Source organism: Onthophagus taurus, chromosome 11 (genome assembly GCF_036711975.1).
Source record: "Onthophagus taurus isolate NC chromosome 11, IU_Otau_3.0, whole genome shotgun sequence".
In the NCBI taxonomy this organism is placed as follows: Eukaryota; Metazoa; Arthropoda; class Insecta; order Coleoptera; family Scarabaeidae; genus Onthophagus; species Onthophagus taurus.
Window position 1 is genome coordinate 22,604,198 of NC_091976.1, and position 20,929 is coordinate 22,625,126.

General features: G+C 32.5%; 1 protein-coding gene and 1 long non-coding RNA gene across 2 annotated transcripts in view; one reads left to right on the forward strand and one right to left on the reverse strand.

The window, feature by feature from the left end:
- LOC139431658 (uncharacterized) overlaps window positions 1-20,929 on the reverse strand; it is a 45,522-nt gene that overhangs the window by 22,790 nt on the left and 1,803 nt on the right. The window contains exon 2 of the long non-coding RNA XR_011641708.1: window positions 12,935-13,099. This is a non-coding gene — a long non-coding RNA (uncharacterized lncRNA). The remainder of the gene's footprint in view (window positions 1-12,934; window positions 13,100-20,929) is intronic.
- On the forward strand, window positions 1,796-20,769 carry LOC111427990 (uncharacterized). Its single transcript, XM_071199696.1, has 11 exons — window positions 1,796-2,016; window positions 2,076-2,868; window positions 2,921-4,070; window positions 9,498-9,650; window positions 10,088-10,285; window positions 10,341-10,886; window positions 11,440-11,530; window positions 15,695-16,024; window positions 16,084-16,225; window positions 18,878-20,341; window positions 20,394-20,769. Exons 1-11 carry the CDS (start codon window positions 1,872-1,874, stop codon window positions 20,515-20,517), a joined length of 5,136 nt encoding a protein of 1,711 aa, XP_071055797.1. The 5' UTR covers window positions 1,796-1,871; the 3' UTR covers window positions 20,518-20,769.

A 20,929-nucleotide genomic window follows, 5' to 3' on the forward strand; every position in this document is an offset into this window, starting at 1 on the left:
TTCAAAAGTTTTAAAACAACGATTACCTCGTTGATGATTTTGCCATTCGTACCATTAAGTTATAATTAAGCAGAAAGGCAGATGGAAATTGGGCTCGGAATGACTTACAAAAAGCAGCCAGATTGAGAAGACCCACAAGACTGGAATGAACCAAGACAAGAGGATGTCGCAATTCCATTCACCACTCCAAAAGAAGTTTTGGAAGAAATCAAAACGAATATTAATCCAAAAAAAGCACCTAGATTCGATTAAACCACAGGAGAAATTTTTAAACAGCTCCCAAAGCAAGCAATAGTAAAACTGACTTATCTTATTAACGCTACATTTACATTAAGATATGTTAGGTATGATGTGGAAAATAGCGGAAGTAATAATGATTCCTAATTGAAATTATTTGAAAAGCTATTTTTTAAAAGATAATCCCTTCGCAAATATTCGGGTTCAGAGAAAGGCACTATACAATAGACTAGATACACAGGATTACAAATGTTATTGAAAAGTCTTTAGAGGGAGAGGAATATTTCTAGATGTAGCCCAGGCTTTTAATAAAGTCTGGCACGAAGGCTTACTTCATAAATTCAATAAAATTTTGCCACAACAACACTCTCAATTGATAAAATCATATCTTACAGGAAGATATTTTAGAATAAAGCAGGAGGAGGCCTATTCGAACTTAAGGAAGATCCAGGTTGGAGTGCCAAAAGGTAGTGTGTTCGGCTTATAGTACTCTACTTGTTATACACTAGTGATATTCCTGATCTTGAATAGAACACCTTTGCAACATTTGCAGATGAGACAGCTATCATAGCAATAGGAAAAAATCATGGACCAGAACTTGGGGTATCAAGTTGAATGAAACCAAGACTTCACCAACAAATTAAAACATATACCCATCAGAATAAATGATGCGACATGCTAACTCGGCGAAATACCTGGGCAAGATAGACGGAAGTCGACGCTGGAAAAGCCTATGTAAAAAGAAGAGTTTAATTTGAAATATAGAAAAAGTATGATTATACGACCTACAATTTTGGGACTGTGCTAGTAAAACTAATATTCAAATCATTCAACAACTACAATACAAAGCACTGAGAGATATGGCCGATGTACCTTGGTGTTTCCGCAACTGTGATTTCCACAAGAACTTTGAAATAGAGATAGTTAATCAAATAATTCCCAAAATCGCAGAACGTCGTTAACAACGACTTCTCCAACACATGAATGCTGAAGAACTCCAGCTCCTCGACAACACCAATTTGACAAGAAGATTAAAAAGGACTAAACCCTACTTGTGCAGTGGTTACATGTTCAAATTAGTGTAGTTCAATTATCAGAACCTGCGGTGACCTATTGATCAGAACCTTGGTTGAGTTTGAACCCGTAGTAATTTAGGATAGAATCAAATTATTCATTGATCAATAGCGATCAGATTATAATATTAATAATAAAAAAAGTAGAAATTATTAAATTGTTTACTCAATTTATTTTGATCCCATTTTTATTTTACCGTAAAATACTTATTTTCTTTGAAAGACAGCTCTTGTCGAGTATTCAAATAAATTATGAATCATTCAATCGTCGAACAAGTCTCAACAAAACCTACAAAGATCACACGCGAGTGTCTAAGTTGACGCGCTTCGCAATCTAATTAGTTGTTGTTTCACGAAAGCTTTCATGGAAAAACGAATCGATGTTATCGATTACATTCAGAGGCGGCGTAATTTCTTTGCAGGCCGTTCAGCTTTAACAGTAAAAGCTTTCAAACGGGAGTTTCAGTAAAGCTTTGGACGCCAAAGCACGCGGAGTTCGGTATATTTTTAATCCGACGTACGAACGCGAAAACTTTTTAGAAATATGGACTTGTTTTGAGAATGCAGTGCGATGAACAGTCTTCCACCGATTTTGTTTCAACGGATATTAATCAAGATTTAACTTCAATTGAAGAAACAAATTTTAATAATAAGATTTGTTTAACTCAATTATGGGAATATGTTATTAAACATAAAAAACTTCCAGGTAAAGTTTTAAAATTTCAATTATTTTTTGATTATTCTTTTCTTTTTTGATTTATTTAGAAAACTTAGATGCTTCGATTTTTTTTAATCTTGTAACTCAGAAGTTAAGAAATCCGGAATGGGAAGTTCGCCAACATTCTCTTAGAGTTTTGATAGATATCATTCCCGTAATAAAAATTGAAGAATTAGATGCTAATATTGATGAAACTTTGAACGAAATCGTTCGGAACTTGGGTCATATTGGTCCGGCAGTTCGAAAAGCGGCAATAGATGCTTTAAAAACTTATGTAAATCACACAAGTAAACCCACTTTAATAATTCGAGAACTTATTCATAAAGGAATCGAAAAATCGGTTATAAATAAAGTTAACCCAAACATAACTTTAGGAATAATCATTGCTGTACCATTTTTAATAACAAATAAGATATCGATAGAAGCTTTGCGATATTTAATTCACGTCTTATTAGAAAAATTAGAAAATATTCTTCACCAAGAAACCATCATTCGCTCATTAGTCAGAATTAAAAGCGTTATTGGAAACAAAAAATTCAACGAAATTTTAGACGCACATAAATCGAAGAAAGATTTTGAGATGCTCTGCGAGTTATACAATTTTCCAGAACCGACAGTTTGCGATTTTATTCCAGATATTTATGAAAATAAACAAATTTGGAGTGATCACAACCAAAACTTTCTTTCCGAGGAAATTGAAGATAATAAAAAAGTTGATAAAGTCATTTTAGAAACTGAAATAAAATTAGACGAAGGGCAAGCAATTACAATGAAAATCCACGAGGAGAGTAAAAACAATAATTATTTTGATTCAAGCGATAACAGCGATAGTGAAAATAGGTAAGAACGCTTTATTTTATTTCATATCAATGCTGTTTTATTTATTTTTTAGAGGAATAGGAACATTTCAAGTTTTAGCTGACGACAGTGATGATGATTATGAATCATGGAGAAAAACACCTAGAAGAGTTCGTTTTGGCGGTGAAATCGTTAAAATGAGAACACCAGATTCAGATAGTAATCAACAAAGCGACGAAGTCGATGAAAAATCATCTAAATCTAAACCTTTACTTGAAATTCATTACAAATCTAGCACCAAATTATTAAATAAAAGTCATATTCCCGTTCTAATTTCTTCAAAAAGCCGCCCAAACTCTGAACCGAACAGCCCAAAAAGAATTCCATCAAAAAAATTACACAAATCAAGTCCTAATTTATCGAGGATTCCAAAAAATAAAAATTACAACCAAAAACAAATCACTAAAACCATTAAAATTAAGGTGAATCAACCTAATACAAAAAATACAAGAAGAGAGGAACACCCAAGAAAATTGGTGAGAGGTAAAACAATTGGATCCAAAATTATCGAGGTCAAAGAAGAAAATGAAAAAAAATTAAAAGATGACCCAAAGAAAAATAAATTTCCCGCATTAGAGTTTAAACCAAATAAAGAAAAATTAGATGAAAATATAAGAAATTTGTCACCACCGAAAGCTTCGTTATCATCAAGAACATCTTCGCCAAGAAGTTTATCTCCACCCAAAAAAACCACAAAAAATATGGATAGATATAGTCCAATACCTGTTCATAATGAAATCGAAGTATTTCATAATTTAACGAGAAGTCCTGAAAGAAAACAAAAAAAAGATGATGAAAAACAGTCACAACTAAAACAATTAGAATTAAAACAGTTAGAATTGAAAAGATTTGAATTGAAACAAATAGAATTAAAAGAAAAAGAACGCCATTTAACAACTGCCGATGATGTTTTATTGGAAAAAACTCCGAGTTTACATGAAAGAAAAATTCGTACTGCGGATGATGCAATTGAAGACAAATCGTTTTTTGTGAATTATTACAATAGTTTTCATGTTTGTAACAATGTTTCAAATGAAAGTAATACTTTAGATTTCGATTCATCAATAGCAACAAGGGAATCAGGGGATTTAACATGTTCTAGTTCCGGAAGCGAGGGTGAAAAAATAATTTGTGAAAGGATTGGGTTAATAGATGAAAGAATTATGCATGATATTCAACTAAGGGTGAGTAATTTACAATTAACTCAACGTAACACTTAGCAACTTTAACATAACCGGCATAAAAACTGTGCGTTGTGGTTTAATATACCATCCTAATCATATTTATGAAAATTAAAACCGAGTTTTTTCAATTGAAACTTTTAATGTTCATTATGTCTAGAAAACATTAATGATGATTCCGGCTTCTATCTCCCTAGGCCTTCAGAAATATAATTACATAGCCTTAGTATACAGTAATTATTTACATAACAAGATCACCCAGGCTCGTAGCTAACCCAGGCTACGAACATTTATGTCTTGTGGCCAGGATATGTCGAAGCCTATTTTTTCTTATAGCCTTGTTATTATTTTAGGCTTTAATTTGCTTGTTTGACTTCTTCTAAGTAGTATTAGTAGCCTGTCCTCTGTTTCACTTCAACCTCAGATTTACATCTTGCCTGATTTAAGGTTCATCTTGCGTTACAAGTAGTGTTTGGAAAAATGACAAATTATTTCTGGATGACTTTTATCTTTTGAGGATCAGCTTCCATTTGTTCCCTTTCGCCTCTACAAATATTTGTTCTAGGTTTAAATCCCTTTTTTATGCTTTTCAAGTATCTATATGCACCTCTTGGGTCATTGTCTCCTTCATTTTTTTAATGAGATCGTTCTCATATTTCTTTTTCTTGCTTCTGTACAGTATATCCATAATTTTTCTGTCCTCCTATTCTCTGTGTTTCTTTCTTCCATCACCTTTTTGCAGTATTCATCAAAACAAGTTGCTCTCTTCTTCCTCTTTTCGTTGTCTGTTATCGCCATTGCTGCTTCCTCACTTGTTGTTTTAATTGCTTTTTAATGGTCCTCTGCTGGTTGATATAGTTGCTCTTCTTGTATTAGTTTTTGAGTTTTTCGTGCAAACCAGTCTTTAACTTCCAGAAGTTTTAGGTTCTCAACGACCAATTTCTCTTTTCCCGCGGTTTTCATTGTTTCTAGATATTCTACATCTGAATTTAATTTGAACTAGATTTTGGTCATATCCACGGCACGCTGATCTTCTTGGATTTAACGTCCATATGTTACTTTCAACTCCGTACCTCTACTTGCTCTACTGCTTCCAAACATATTTTTACTAGCGGCAAAGTTCATGCAGCGAGTACCCTCCTATTGTTTCCAGGAACTATTCTTCTTTGCCTATTTTGGCATTCATATCACCCATAATAATTGTTATAATATCATTTGTTGGTGGTTTATAATATTCTTCCTATTAACTGATTATTCCTTCGTCTCTTCCTCCTGTTAATCTGTGAGGCAGTATATGTTTATCAATGTTAGGTCGACCACTTAAAGGTAGGGTTTTCCACAAAAAGTGGTCAAGTGGTTTTTATTTTAGTATCTTTCACTTTTTCCCGAGGCACGTCTTCAATAACACACAGCGTATCTTTTTGTGGGCGCTCATTTTTCTCAGTACTTGGAATTGGCACTCAAGAAGTGACGTTCGATTAATCGTAATGGGTTTAGGCTTTTACTTTTGACAACAATTTAGGATTATGGCACGCTTTTATATACTCATCGATAATTTATAATCGAAACTATCTGTTTTGTGTACAAAACAAAAACATTCCAAAGTGCCTGTTCCATTATGTAAAAGAATCATTTTGTTGTCTCTTTTTCGTCGCCTTCTAGCTATTGGATAATTCGAAAGCTGCTGGTCTACTCTCCCATTGTAAAATTATAATCCATCACAACTTTGGGTATGTTTAATGTGGTATTTCTCGTCCTAGTTCATTGGTACCATGTATGATTGTTGTTATACAGTAACCTTTATTCAATAATGGTTTTATGAGTTTCATTACCACTTGCGTTGACACAGGCAAATGGCTATATAATGGTTCCCTGTATATATTAGTGAAGACCCTATATACCCATATTGGAATTCGCAAAAGTAATAATTTTTTATTTCTATCTCAAGTTAGCGCAAAACGGAACGCATAAGTCGAGCGAAAAGGTCTCGTTAAGATGCTTAAATGGTTAAAGAAGCGAGTGCTTGCAAATCTAAGACATTGGTTTTGATTTTGTTTGCTACTAAGAAGACCACATCTCAGGTTTCAAATTCCATCATCAATCCATACTTTTACATTTCGTCCATTAGTGCTGTTTGAGCACGTGGTTTATTCGACGTTCCGAATTATTCGCCACCACTTCTTGCTACAACATTTTTTTACGTTTTCTTCGTTAGTTCTTATTACAATTACCAGAAACTGTTCTGTATCCATCTTATGTACTCATGCGATATTTAAAAATCACATTACAAATCAATTTTAATTAAATATTTGGGTTGGGTTTTTCTAAAAGAGTCATTACCAAAGTTTTTAGAACATCTCCCACATATAATAAGAACTGCATATGGCATACAATATAATCCTAGAATGTTGTGTCCAAAATACACTCAATGAGCGAGATTTTGACAAATTTACTTTTTTTTATTCTTGTCTATATTATATTCTATATTCTTGATAAATATCACTAAAATTTACAAAGATTACAACGAAAAACAAATCATTTAAGTTTTTCTAATGTATTTATCTACCCTTAACTTATGTACTACTATTATTTAATACAATTCTAAAACAATCGATTTTGCAAATCAACTACCGTTCTTACAAGCAATAAATCATCTAAACGTTTCCTTTTGTAGAGACCAAAAAGGTCATATGTCATAACGCAAAAATTAATCAACAACTTTCCCCCAAGGTAAAACACAACAGTCCAAAAAGACACCTCTCCATTTCAATTTAGTTCCATTTCCTAACCTCTTTTTGGTGAATACAATTAACTGAAATGGAGTTTGGCCTGGTTTTAACCTTAACTAATTTTCATATTAGCCGGTTGTTAACCTACTTAGCTTCCTTCTCTACATTGTTGGCCAACGTAGTTGTTGGCAGTGACCACTACACAACATTCACGTGTCCGGCCAGACTTCCGTGACGGTTTCATTTTCAGACCCCACGCGACATGAACTAGTTTTCAAAACCCTCTAAGTGAGCTAATAACCCAACAATCTCGCTTCTATCAAATATTATTATTCACATATAAATATGGCTAAGCCGAAAAAATATTTAGGTCGATTTGAATATCACAATAAATAAAAAAAATTACAGTTATTTAAGGGGATAATTTTTAAAATATATAATATATTAAAAAATATTTATTAATCGATAATTTTAAAAATAAAAGGAAATTATTGGGGTTAATACCTTTTCAGGTAATACAATATTCTATCAAAACGTGAATAGGATTAAATTTTTCACTATAATTACTTCGATTAGGGTCGTTTTTTTCCTTTTTTTTGAGGTTAGTGAACCGAATAAAACCGTACGATACGATCATTTTTTATTACCGTTTGATAAAAGGGGGCAAAGAAAAATGTTAATTCAACACGTAAAGTGTTTCTTATGAAAATTCTAAAATGTAAGATAAAATACGAAATTTATTAACCTGTAGGTGATCGAATTCTTTTTTTAATAAAGCGACTTGCTTTTTATAGAGCGACACCGAACACTTTCCTGTTCCACTTCCATTTCCGTTAATTAAAACTTCGCTCTGCACGTCTCGCGGTTAAAACGAAAACGGCACGAAACAGTTTTTTAATAAACACGGAAAGGGTTATAATTTGTCAATGTTTATGCGTTATATTCGTTTGTGTAACAATATTTGAATTAATTGAGCTAATTTTATTTATCGTGAGTTAAAATAAAAATCCAATACTTTTTCTGGTCACTATCTATTTAATGTTTTACCAGTTTCAAGTTACGCCATCATCAGAGACTTTATGATAGTTATAATTAATTTGCAATATTGATGCAATTAGAAATCTCTATTTTCCCCATGTCTACAGCACACTTAACTTTTGCAGCGTTGTTTGGAATCCTCGGTATCACTCGTATAAGTCTAGAATTAGAGCGTATTCAATCTCAATTCCTCAAGTACCTTTGTTTTAAATTTTCCGTTCAATATGTTGATTACGAATCAACGTGCACTTCTTCTCAGCATCGCTTTTGTGGGGATCTGTTCTATTGTTATAAACTTTTGACCAACAAATGTGATTCTCCAATGCTTGTCGGTTCTATAGGTGTTCATTAGTGGTGGAACGGATATCCGGCCATTTTTTAAAATCCGGCCGGATACCGGATAGTTACCCTGATATTTGGCCGGATATTAAAAACGTATTACTTAGTACTCTACCATTCGCAGGAGTTAGTATCTCTTTTAGGTGTTGGATACTGCAGATAATAATCAAGTTCAACCCCAATAGGACTTTTTTCATTGAATACAACTTTATTTATATCAGGTTTATCGCTGTTATCACTTTCGATTATTAATGAAAGTATCCTCTTTTTAATGCAACAAGCCGTTTTGAAAAATCGCTTTTAGTTCTTGAGAAATAAATTTTTGAAATGATCGATAATTTTTTCGAATTTTGCAAATTCGCCGATTAAGTTTAAAAAATTCGTATTAAATCCATTTCTTGGAATATGCGTATGAAAATTTTCCAAAGTGTTAATAAATGTGTCCTCTTTCCAATGAACCAACACGTTTTGAAAAATAACTTTCAGTTTTTGAGAAAACAATATTTGAAGTTTTGATAAAATTCTCGATGTTTCAATTATTTTCATCGATAATTTTCAAAATTCGCTATAAAATTCATTTCTTGAAGGATCCTTGTGGAAATATCACCAATTATTAATTAAAGTATCCTCTTTTTAATGCAACAGCCCGTTTTGAAAAATCGCTTTTAGTTTTTAAGAAATAAATTTTTGAAATAATCGACGATTTTTTAAAATTTTACAATTTTCGCCGATTAAGTTTTAAAAATTCGTATAAAATCAATTTCTTGGAATATGAGTATGAAAATTTCCCAAAGTGTTAATAAAGGTGTCCTCTTTCCAATGAACGAACCCGTTTTGAAAAATAGCATTTAGTTTTTGAGAAAACAATATTTGAAGTTTTGATAAAATGTTCGATGTTGCAATTGTCATCGATAATTTTCAAAATTCGCTATACAATTTATTTCTTGAAGGATTCTTGTGGAAATATCACCAATTATTAATTAAAGTATCCTCTTTTTAATGCAACAAGCCGTTTTGAAAAATCGTTTTTAGTTTTTGAGAAAAAAATTTTTGAAATGATCGACAATTTTTTTTGAATTTTACAATTTTCGCCGATTAAGTTTTAAAAATTCGTAATAAATCCATTTCTTGGAATATGAGTTGCTGCAGTTGAGATAAATAAATAAATAAATCATCCCTAATGATGGCGTAAGCCGAAACTGGTAAGACATTAAATAGATAGTGACCAGAAAAAGTATTGGATTTTTATTTTAATTCACGTTATATAAAAATTGGTCGATATGGATCAAACCTCCTCCTCTAATTCTAATTTTATTTCTTTTAGAACGATGTGATTGCGAAGAAAAATGGATTAGAAGAATTATTAAAAGTTTTAAAAGATAAAACAGTTTTAGATTCAATATCAGATAAATTACCATCATTACTTAACATTCTTTTTAATGCCGAACAACAACCTATTCTTCAATCGATATCAGAGGTCTGTAAAAGTAATTAATCATACTCATATAACACGGCTGTAAAAATAGCAATACGAATACATAATTAATTACGAATTTTTTCTCTTCATAAATATTAACGAATTCTTTCATGCCTAATTATCCTAATTTTCATAAATTTTTGTTTACTAAAAACTACGTGGAAATCAGAACGTGACGTTAAAAGGAAGGAAACACAAAATATCGAACTGGAACTTTAGAAAAAAAAATTCGTATCGCGTTGTTGCTTTGGTCGCAAAGCGGCACTAAGGGGATTTAAATTGCAAATTTATCCCCGCGCGCGGTGTAGAAAATTTATTCAATATGCTATTATGTAATAATGGACGAGGTTGGTCCTTGGAGGGTGGCGTAATTTTCCAAGGATATCAACGATGATTTTCTTTTTTAACGGTAAAATCTAGGTTAATTTTAATTCCAGCAAATTTTAACGTATATTTTTGGAAACATTACCGAAGATGCAATTTTAAACAAAATCCAACCAATCATTTATAATTTAAGTCGAACAGGAAGCCCACTTGGAGTACGATTAGCTTTAATTATACTCAATAGGTTACCATCAAAATTTCTTATTGATTCGTTATTAGAAGATTCAATTTTAACAGCAAAAAGTAGCAAGGTAAAATTAAAAAATACTTTAATCATTAATTTTTAATAAAAAAAAATTTGTTTAGGTTCGAGAGGGTGCTTTACAAATTTTAATGGCCATAACACGAATTTTTCCAAGTACTGAAATTAACATTCCTAATTGTTTATCTTCGGTATTAAAACTATTGAAGGATAAAAAAAGAAAAGTTCGCCAAGCAGCTTTAGAAACGACAGCAGCTTTATCTCAACTAAGCTCAACTATCATGGTTTTGGATATAGCAACAACCATTTTTCAAAATTATCCTGATAATGATCAATTATTAAGAGTTATCCGAACGAGATTATCACGAAAACAACTTCCGGCTATCGATTTAGATGGAAATATACGATATTCGACACCTTTGGGTCAAACGGAATTAAATTTTTTGTCGAATATAAATGGATCGTTGGAACAAAGAAAAGCTTTGCAAGCTGTTGAAAGTTTTCCAGAAAGTTACCAAGAAAGTTTTTCTGAAAGGAAATCAGAGTCATCTAACGAAGAAAAAGCTAACTATTGGATACACAAAAAACACCATATAGATTTTAATGAGAGGGGTATTGACGATATTGATTGGAATTCGCACGAATATAGGGTAATTTTATTTAATTGCATTAGCAAAAATGATTATTTCTTATTTAACGATTCTCATCATTCTCAATTGATAGTTACTAAGTAATTATTGATTCAACAAAGTAGCAAAAAACGTATTAGTTATGTCTCTAAAAACTAAATTAGTACAAGAAAAAGCGGTTGTAATTTTAGAACTTATTTTGCAAATCTAATCAATTACGTTTTTGATCTATAACAACATTTTTTTTCTTAGTAAATTTATTTATGACGTCATCCGGTCACGGAATAGCACCGTTTGTTCTCCCCTTCAATCGATTCGTGTAAATTTGCGAGTGACATTGTGTAGCGAAGGCCGTAGAACGCGATAGAACATTTTTTTAAGACCAAAATGTAACCGAAAAGTGTAAAAAATTCGTTGTAAAATGCTTTTATGCAGATTGTTTACTTTAAAACCAGTGAGTTTAAACCAAATTTTTACTGTAAGTCAATATTTTTACGTAAAAACGCGAATCTTTAGGAGTAATTTTTTTATTGCCTGCGCACCTTTTTTTTTAAGTTAATATTAATTTTTTTAGGATGAATCTCACAAAAATTTACAACCGCAAATATGGGCGATAGATCCAGGAAATTTATATGTTAATCCAGAGAAAGTTAATCAAGTCAATGGTAAGTTTGAGATTGTACGAGTAGACAAAAAGAGTTTTTAAGGTAAACATGAAATTTTTTTGATTTTGAGGATACATTAATTTAGTGCGTAGAAACTTTTAAAGATTTTCTTGTGCTTTAACTGGTCAGTTTATTTAAAATATATTTTGACTCGTATTTTGGTTGTAATAAGTATTAAGGCATATTTGTAGTTCTTCTCTTTTCTTCTTCTTCATCATCTTCTTTCAGGAGGCGTATCGCCTGTTTAGTTTCGGTTTCCCTGCCTTAGCACTTCTTGTGGTGTTGAGTGCCAACTGTCTCGCAGCATTGTTTAGGTTATCCTATAAGTCTTCTTCTGTGTGGTGTGTTGTTTCTCACAATCTTGACTATTCTGTCGGGACCCATCCGGTTGACGTACTCGTCTCATTCTCTTCTTCTTCTCGTTGTCCATCTTACTACGCCATCTGTTTTGCACTATTCTTTTATGGCTCTTACCCAGTTATTGCTCTTAGGATCTTCATCTTGGATATTCTTGTTTCCACAACAGATGGCATCACTGGTCGTACACATGTTTTGTATATTCTCAACTTACAATCTGTACTTAGGTGTTTTTCCAGATTACTTCAGAGATGCGGCAGCTTTGTTGACTTGTTTCCTCACTTCATCTTCCAAAACCCTCGTACTTGTGATTTTGCTGCCAGTGTATTTGAATGACATAGTTTGTTCGATGATGTTCGATGTTCCTTTGCATTTGGTCTTGTCTAAAAAGTTCAGTTTTCCTGTTTATTAAAAGCCTATAACATTTTATAAAGGTCATCTTTTGATTCCACAGTAAGTAGTACTGTATCGGCTGCATAACATAATATGTTTATTTTATTTGTTCCCATTCGATATCCCAATCATGTGTTAGCAAGTTACTTATTAATAAAAAAATAATTCGAGATTCTAGCTATGGGCAAGCCGGAAGCAAAAAGCATCGGTGAGAAAGACGAAAAACAAGGGTATAAGAACAGACGGCAATATCTTTAGCATACACGTTCAGTGTACTCCTGCTATCTAGAGGAAGTTTGGGGATTGTGTCAAGAACGCAGAAACAAACGGCGACACTCTTATACTTAGTCAAATATATCTCTAATATAATATATCTCTTATAGTCACACTTATAATTCAAACTTAGAAATATTAGTATTGGTGACGGCATCTAAATACAACAAAAACGTTCCTTACAGCATTTCAGTACTATAAAGTTCAACAAACCGTACACCATTGTCGAAAAAGAACTTAATTGAGTAATAACACTGTGAAAAGGGGAATTGACGAGATGGTTCAGCTTTATAAATCAACATTGCAAAAATACAAAGCTTATTCTTAATCAATAGAGAATTTCAGAAAGAAAATATATCTTAACAATTTTATTTGACATACCTTCGAGTAACATCTTGTCTGTGGCTATTGTTGATATCCCAGCAATTATGAAACAACACCTATTACACTTAAAAGAAACCATATTAATTGGTGATGTAGTTCTTTGGCTCTCTAGAAGTGTATGTTTGGGCGAGTTTCATGTACTTCTTTTTTGTGTTGGAGTTCCTGGAAAGTAAAAATAGTGATGCTAAGCAAAAAGAAATGATCAATCAAATTTAATAAAGAACGTATAATATCTATAACTTGAGCAGAAGAGAATAGTATCAGTTGTCAAACCTTTTAACATTGTAAAAGCAAGATAACTAATGCTCGAATGAACTATGTTTCAGAAGTTGAACTACGTTCAAGAAGTATTGAGCAGTGGACAATATTTCATAGGTAATGTGAAGATTTGCTAAATTAGGTTCTAAAGTAGTTGCAACTTTAAACGTACTTATAACTTAAGAACTAAGTCTATTGCCGGCGTTAGCAAATGAAGCGCCAGGGTGCGGGAACCGGAATGGCGCCCCCCCCCCAAGCATTTTGGGCGGAGTGCGGTTAATTTGCAAGAAAAAGTCTGAAATTGCAATAGTTATAAACTAGACTTCAGCAAAAAAACAGGAATTACATTGTTCAAAGTCCACATGAAGTCTGAAATTACTGTTCAAAGAAAACAAAAAATTGATTATAAACCAAACATGATTTTTCATGGCAATACTTATGTGTTCAATAGAACAATGCAAAGAATATGAACAAGAAACCAATGGACTTGTCTTGTTATTGCACGGGACAGGAAATCACCAATACGGAAACTTTGGCAATGCAGGATAAGCACAAAAGCAAAGTAACAGCTGCAGAAATGAGTTACCGGGTGGTACAAGATCCGTTTAGATAATAAGAGGCTCCCAAAAAGATGATGATAGACACCCAAAAAGAAGTAGCTGTCAGTATCAAGAACAAAACATACATAACGTTGGCAGAAGACTATATACTGCTCTGGAAGATTAAATACTGCTTTCTGAAGACTAGATACTGCCGACAGGTCTAAATACAGCATCTGTAACACCAAATACTGTCTTCTAAAGTCTAAAGTTGCTTTGTGGAGACTAAATACTGCTTTCTGAAGACTAGATACTGCTATCAGGTCTAAATACTGCAAAAGAAAGATAATAATAATAATAATAATAATCGCCTTTATTCTCCAATAAAATAATACAAATAATACAAATAAACCATATGTTAATGTAATACAACTTATCAAAAAACTAAATACTTAATTAAAAAACTAAATACTTAATCATTGGAGAACCTCAAGGTGCAGTTCAGATGAGTGCCAATGACACTCCCTGTTCTTATACTGAACCTTGCAAATTAAGAAGATTAAAGAAAAAAAAAAAGAAACCAAGATGAAGAATGAACAGAAACTAAAAGTAACAGTAAAAATAATGGCCTAAAACTATTACTAAACCTACTTAAGCCTAATTAATTCCGCAAGAAAAGGAACAAAGAAAAAAAAAAAAAAATTCCGTATCAATTCCATATCATTCACAACTCAATTCACAAGGACTCATTGCAAGGGAAGTCCACGCCATAAAGTAACTTAAATTATTGCTCATTGAAGAGCAAGAGGAAAACAGCACGTCTGAACGCCACTACACCCTTAGTTTTAATTTCTACCGGCAGGTTATTATATTTAAAGTAAATGTTATAGCTAAAAGATCTCTCAAACAAAGCTGTCCTATGGGCTGGAGGAGCTATCAAGTTTCTATTTCTAATGTTAATAGAGTGAATATCACCCCTAAACCTCACCTTCTTGAATAGATAACACGGTTCTCCGTATAACACGGAGAACCGTGTTATCTATTCAAGATAATATATTTTGGAAAAAACATTCGTTCACCCTAAACATTTTATTCTCAAGTTCCCAACTTCTCAAGAGATGATGAAGTTATTCTTAGTTACGATTCTGTCAATTTCTGCGCTTGTTCTGATTCTTGTTATCACTGCTGGTGGTAACTTAATGATGCATATCAAAATGTAATATGCAGATGCTTTCAGCGGCCACTGAATTAGAGTCAGTTTTAGGATTACAATTTTTGCATAAAAATAATGACTTTAAAAGTGAATTATTTTATTGTGATTTTAAAAGATCAAATCTTTGTTAAACAATTTCATTAACATAATCTTAATCAAATGATTTTAATCTCACGCTATTCCATTCATATTCATTTTTCAATTTTCCTTTGAATATTGCTGTAGATCAGATTACATAGCAGTAGTGAAGTTTTTGGAGAATATTGCAGTTATTGGATCACGATTATCTTAGTACCTCAAACAACAAGTTGAAATCAAGCAACAGGCTTCTAAAAAATAACCGTATTAAGATTGAATATACCGCAGGGGTAAAAAGCGAAGTGAAATTCATTTGGAGCTTTGACAAGAAAGGAGATTATCTTTATGCGAGTACTTAAGTCGTGACCACGGACAAAAAACCATTGTTAAAATACAAAACTGGGTTGGGTTGCAATAAGAAGTTCCAGATTACTCCAATAGATTCAAAACTAAATGAGTTGTATAAAATTATAGCTACAATAATATATCTTTGTTCATCGAATAGTTCGAATGATGTTGATTCTCAAATTCAAAAACTTTTCATTTTATCAGAAAACTCGACTGATTATAATCAGTGCTACAACGCATTCTTAGTCTTGTTGTTGCCAACAAAAACAAAATAGATATTTATAAGATTAAATTTACATAATGTAATAATCTTTTATTTAGGTTCTTTACGTCCTGTTTTTGTGATCCAACCTGAATCATCTCAATCATACGAATCATCCCTCAATGGAATATCAAAAAGCAATAAAGAAACCAATACTGAACACGACGTAAATATTCGGCACAACCGAGGAAGGTCATTTTCTCCACCAAAAAAAGGTTACGATTCAAGTTTAGAGAATAGCTTTGAAAATGACAGGTTTTATAAAAACGATGAAAGTAAAAATACAAGAATTTTCAATAATGAAAAGTTTCATAAAAGTCTTTCTTCCGATCAATTGTTACCGAATGATCGGCGTTATTCAAGACATTCCGAATCGTCTTCAACATCGGGTAAAAAATAAATATTAACATAAAAATTATAAATATAAATTAAATAAATTATATTTTAGGTTCATCTATGAGAAGTAATTATGCTTGGAAACGCGATGTCCTTTCTGGAATTCCAGTACCAATCAACACCGATTGTAGATTTAAAATAAGAACGCGACAAAATGAATCAAAAGGACCTCTTGTAACATCGCAATATTACAAGTGAGTTAAAAATAACAACTTAATTAATTCTTTTTTTTCTATTAATTCTTTTTTTAACATATTATGAATACGGGATTATCTTGATAACCTTTGCATGTCGAGTACAAAGTCACATCGAAAGGGGTAACGGTTTCTTTTTAAATGCGGGTGTCGGGAAATGATAAACGAAACGGTGAACATTCTAGAAAGAATTGTTTTGTCATTTAAATGGAGTAAGAATTAATAGAATCATTACTTGTCACATTGTTAGGAATTTTTAACATGATTTTAATACCGTTAGATGTAAAAACGAACTAACAATCTTTCATAGTAATAAAACTTTTTACTTAACCCCACTTTAATTAACAATGCCCTACATTCTCGTACATAAATGCGTTCCAAATCGATCAATTCATTTTTTCACCCCATTTTTTATTCGCACGGGAAAGACTTTTTAACCACCCACCGATGGGAACTAACATTTGGTTACTATCAAGGTCGTTTCACATCACTATTATCAATCATTTACTATTCTAAAGAAAACGCACAAGTAAAATTTGCAATTCAAAGAAAACACAAAAAATTGAAAATGATATTCGGAGAATTACTCCTAATATCTTTTATTTGTTGGGGTTAAAAAAAAGTGATTGATTAGTCGAAAAAAATAATAAGAACGCGGTAATTAACCTCTTTGAGTCACGCATGTCTAAGTTTTTTCCCCCCAATTTTTTTTTTTTGAAACCCCTTTCTCTCCTTACGTTCTTTATTCGTCGGCAAAGTCGATAACACGCTGAATGACCGAGCGTGGATGGAGTGGGGAACCTTAGGTCAAGCAATCAATGCGACCGGCATACTTCAACGTGACACAAAAGCTTTACACGAGCTTCAAATTACACCGAAAGTATCGTTAAATTTCGCAAAGTTGCCGGTTTTATATGATAATTTATAATTAAAAAATCAATTTGTGGTGAATTTAAATAATGGGGGTGCAATGATTTGTAATTGGAGTACGAACGTTGGTGGTAATTTTTGGGGCGTAAATGATAATGACAGTGGTGATCAAAAAAAATTATGGAATCCGCCGTGGTGTTGTTGTTTTTTGCCAAAAAAAATTAGTGAATTATTGGGCGAGGAAAAAGAAAGGGTAAAAACTACTCCGGTTATATCTGTTGCTGTTATACCTTATAATAATGACACGTAAGATTTCATAAATAGTCCATTTTATAATCTCACAACCTCATTTTGTCAGTTTAGCCATAACATAGAAATCACGCGCAAAAACATCTACATGCAGTTGTCAGCTTTGTGGATGGTTTGGAACTGATATTTATCTGATTATAAGAAAATACTTAGGTGGATCATTAATTTATCAGCAACGGTTTCTTGAAAAAGCCTAACAAAAGAAAACTACTTGCAACCTGACAAATAAAGCAAATAGATGCCTGCAGCAGATTCCTTATAGTTGCTTTTCCATCTGAATTTTAGCATGATCTGTTAAAATCGACACCCAACTAATTTTCATAACAATCTGAGGGGATTGACCAAATTCCTATTGAACTAGAAGAAAGGGATCCAAACAGAAGCTAAATTTCTGTCTGATAATAATGTTTCCATATCATAAGAGCTTATATCTAAAAAGAGACGAACCTTGGAATCCCTCCAATGGCGAGCAAAAGGAGATCTGCATAAAAAATTGACAAGACTTCGAATGTATGTGCATGTTGACTTTGTCTGGCTCTAATTCTCCCTAGAGGTTATTCGAACTTGCAAAAAATGAAGGCTAATTTTGTAGACAATCAAACTTCATCACTGCATCAACATTTTCAGATTCGCATTTCATCGATTGTGACATTCTCTTCGACGTTATAGCTTTTCTAACACTTTTCCAGAAATTTACTTGCGTAGTACAATAGTAGTACATAACCATCATCGACAGAAAGTACTATCTTGTTGTCTAAAAGTAATGGGTTGGAGAAAATGTTACTAAGTTATTCGCGATAACTTGCATTTACAAAAATTCGCCCGAATAATAACCCGATCGCATCCAAAACAGCAGAGATAACAAAGCTTCCTCCATCATTTACTTTAATATACTCACAGACTTTCTGTTGGTGGTCAGATTACACTTCGCCTCTTAGATTGAATTAGATTTTTGCCTGTTATTCCTCTTCTTCTTCTTATGGCTGTTTAATTTATCTGGTTTTTCCTCCGTGTTATGTCCTGGGACGTAGAGTGCCAACTGTCCCGCCATCCCTGATGTCGTCGTTCTTGATTCTATCCATTATTGATATTCCCAATATAGGGAACTTTGTATTTGTCTTATGTAACTTTGTTCTCATGTATTTGTTAGATCAAATAATGTCTCTTAAGGCTACTGATATTGCTGCTGCCTTATTGGTTTGTGATCTTAGGTCTTTAACAGGATCATTGAAGCTGGAAATTTGTATGCCCAGGTAGACAAACTGCATGACCTGCTCGATGAGTTTTCAACGACCAACTTGCATCTTATTGCTATCACCATGCATTTGGTTTTAGCAGTAAAAACCAACATGTTCAGTTCTTTGCTCATTTGGTAGAACTTGTAAAGTTGTTTTTGTATATCACTAAAATTGCTTCATATCGACATAGCTAGTAAATATTCGATTATAATATTTATTTCTTTTTTATTTTCAGTTCAAAACTTCAATCGACAGATACAATCAGCGATAAACTCTCAAATAATGTTCCAACTCGTCCAGTTATTGCAAAAAAGCCTTTTTCGTCAGGTTCGGAATCTTCTGGTTACTTTACCCCACCAACTGAACCTCTTTTACCTGATATTTTCGACCATCATCATGCAGGAGACGCTCCCAGATCGAAATCGAGCCAATCAGAACGATTTATCCGCATTGGCACACCTTCGATACATCACGAAAATTTTACTGTAATCGATAGTAATTACTGTGAAAGTCTTAAAACGAAATCGGCGCCAGTACAACATTATCCGTCATTCGATAGCGTTGATTTCGAGACTTCTAAAGAGTTTGGGGAAATTGTTGAAAGGGTTTCATCGCCGGAAGAAGAATCCCAAAAAGACGAAAAAGATATAATTGTTAGTGATGAGGATGATTTAGAAAGTCAAGTTTTAGAAAATGTTTTAAAAGACGATCTTGAAGTTGAAGTTGTTGAAAAGTATGAGCAAAAAATTTTAAGGAGAGAATCAACGGTGAATAGTTTAGAGGATTTAGATTTTATAGCAAATCAAGCGTTTGGCGAAAGAAAATTATTATCGAAGTCAGAAGCTGATATCTTAACAAGTACAGAAATGGCTAGAAAAACAATAAATTCCGCTCCGACGATAAACAAAACATACGAACATTTTAAAACTTTCGATGATACTCCAATATCGTCAACAAAAACTTCTTTGCCAGGTTCAGTTGTTGATTTTCAAGAAATAGAAGTTGTTCAAGAAGTCATCCAAGAAAAAACTCCAACAAAGATGGTTTGCACAAAAAGAAAACTTAGTAGAAAACGTTCGATAAAAACATTTAAAACACCGCCAGAAGAAAAGAAAACAATTTTTGACCCATCAACTCCTTTTACAAAACCAAAAGAATCTTTAATGGAAACTCTGAATCAATTAGATAGCTCAGAGTGGGAAATAACTATGAAAGGTCTTCAAAACTTGATTAAATTAGTTCGTCATCATCAAACAACCGTTGAATCAAATTTACATCAAATTTGTGTTGGTTTGAGTAAACATATTAAAAATTTACGTTCTCAAGTGGCCAGAAATGCATGTACTGCCGCTTCAGAACTTTTTCGAACTTGCAAAAAACACATGGAAGTGGAAATTGAAGAATTAGCAATACCTCTTCTTCACAGAACAGCAGATACCAACAAATTTTTAAGAAGTGACGCTAATACAGCTCTTGATGACATGTCAGCAAATCTCTCACCACCAAAAGTCGTCGCTGTAGTCACATCCAAAGGAAGTACTCATCAAAACGCAATCGTTAGATGTGCTTCAATAAGGATTCTTTGTGCCTTATGCCATCGACTCGGACCTGAAAAGTTTTTTCAACTTCCTAAAGACACTAGAGATAAGATTTTATTAACTGGCGCAAATATGTTAACTGAAGGAAGTCTGGAAACAAGGTAAAAACAATGTTATTAAGAAAGTTTGTATATTAAGATATTCTGATTTTAGGAAACATGCGAAGATGATGTTGGGTCTTTTATCTAGGCACATTCAATTTCATAAAGCTATGGTGGAAGCTGTACCTTCACATATCATGAGACATATTTCAAAATCATTAAAAACTTTAATATAATAGATTTAGAAAAAATAGATAATCTTGTTTAATTAAGTTGATTTTCTTGTTCTATAACGATGTTATTATCTACAACGATTTTGTGTTACAATTTATAATCAATAAGATTTTTTTAAGTATATAATGATACATTTTTACACGTTTTTTAATAAAGAACAAAGGATATGATTTATGCCGTCCAAAATTAAATAAATGTATATTTGTAATAATGAAATGTTAGATTTTTGTTAAATAAATATTAAAATAATTCAACATTTATGTTTTTATTATTAAAATGCAAATATTTTGGGTGGAATCATGTGATGTTTTTGCTAGATGTCGTAATGTCCAGAGTTAGTTCTAGCGATAGTTGTTATTGATTTAGTTGTTCACAAAATTGATAATTTAAACATTTATAAAATATCAAAATAAT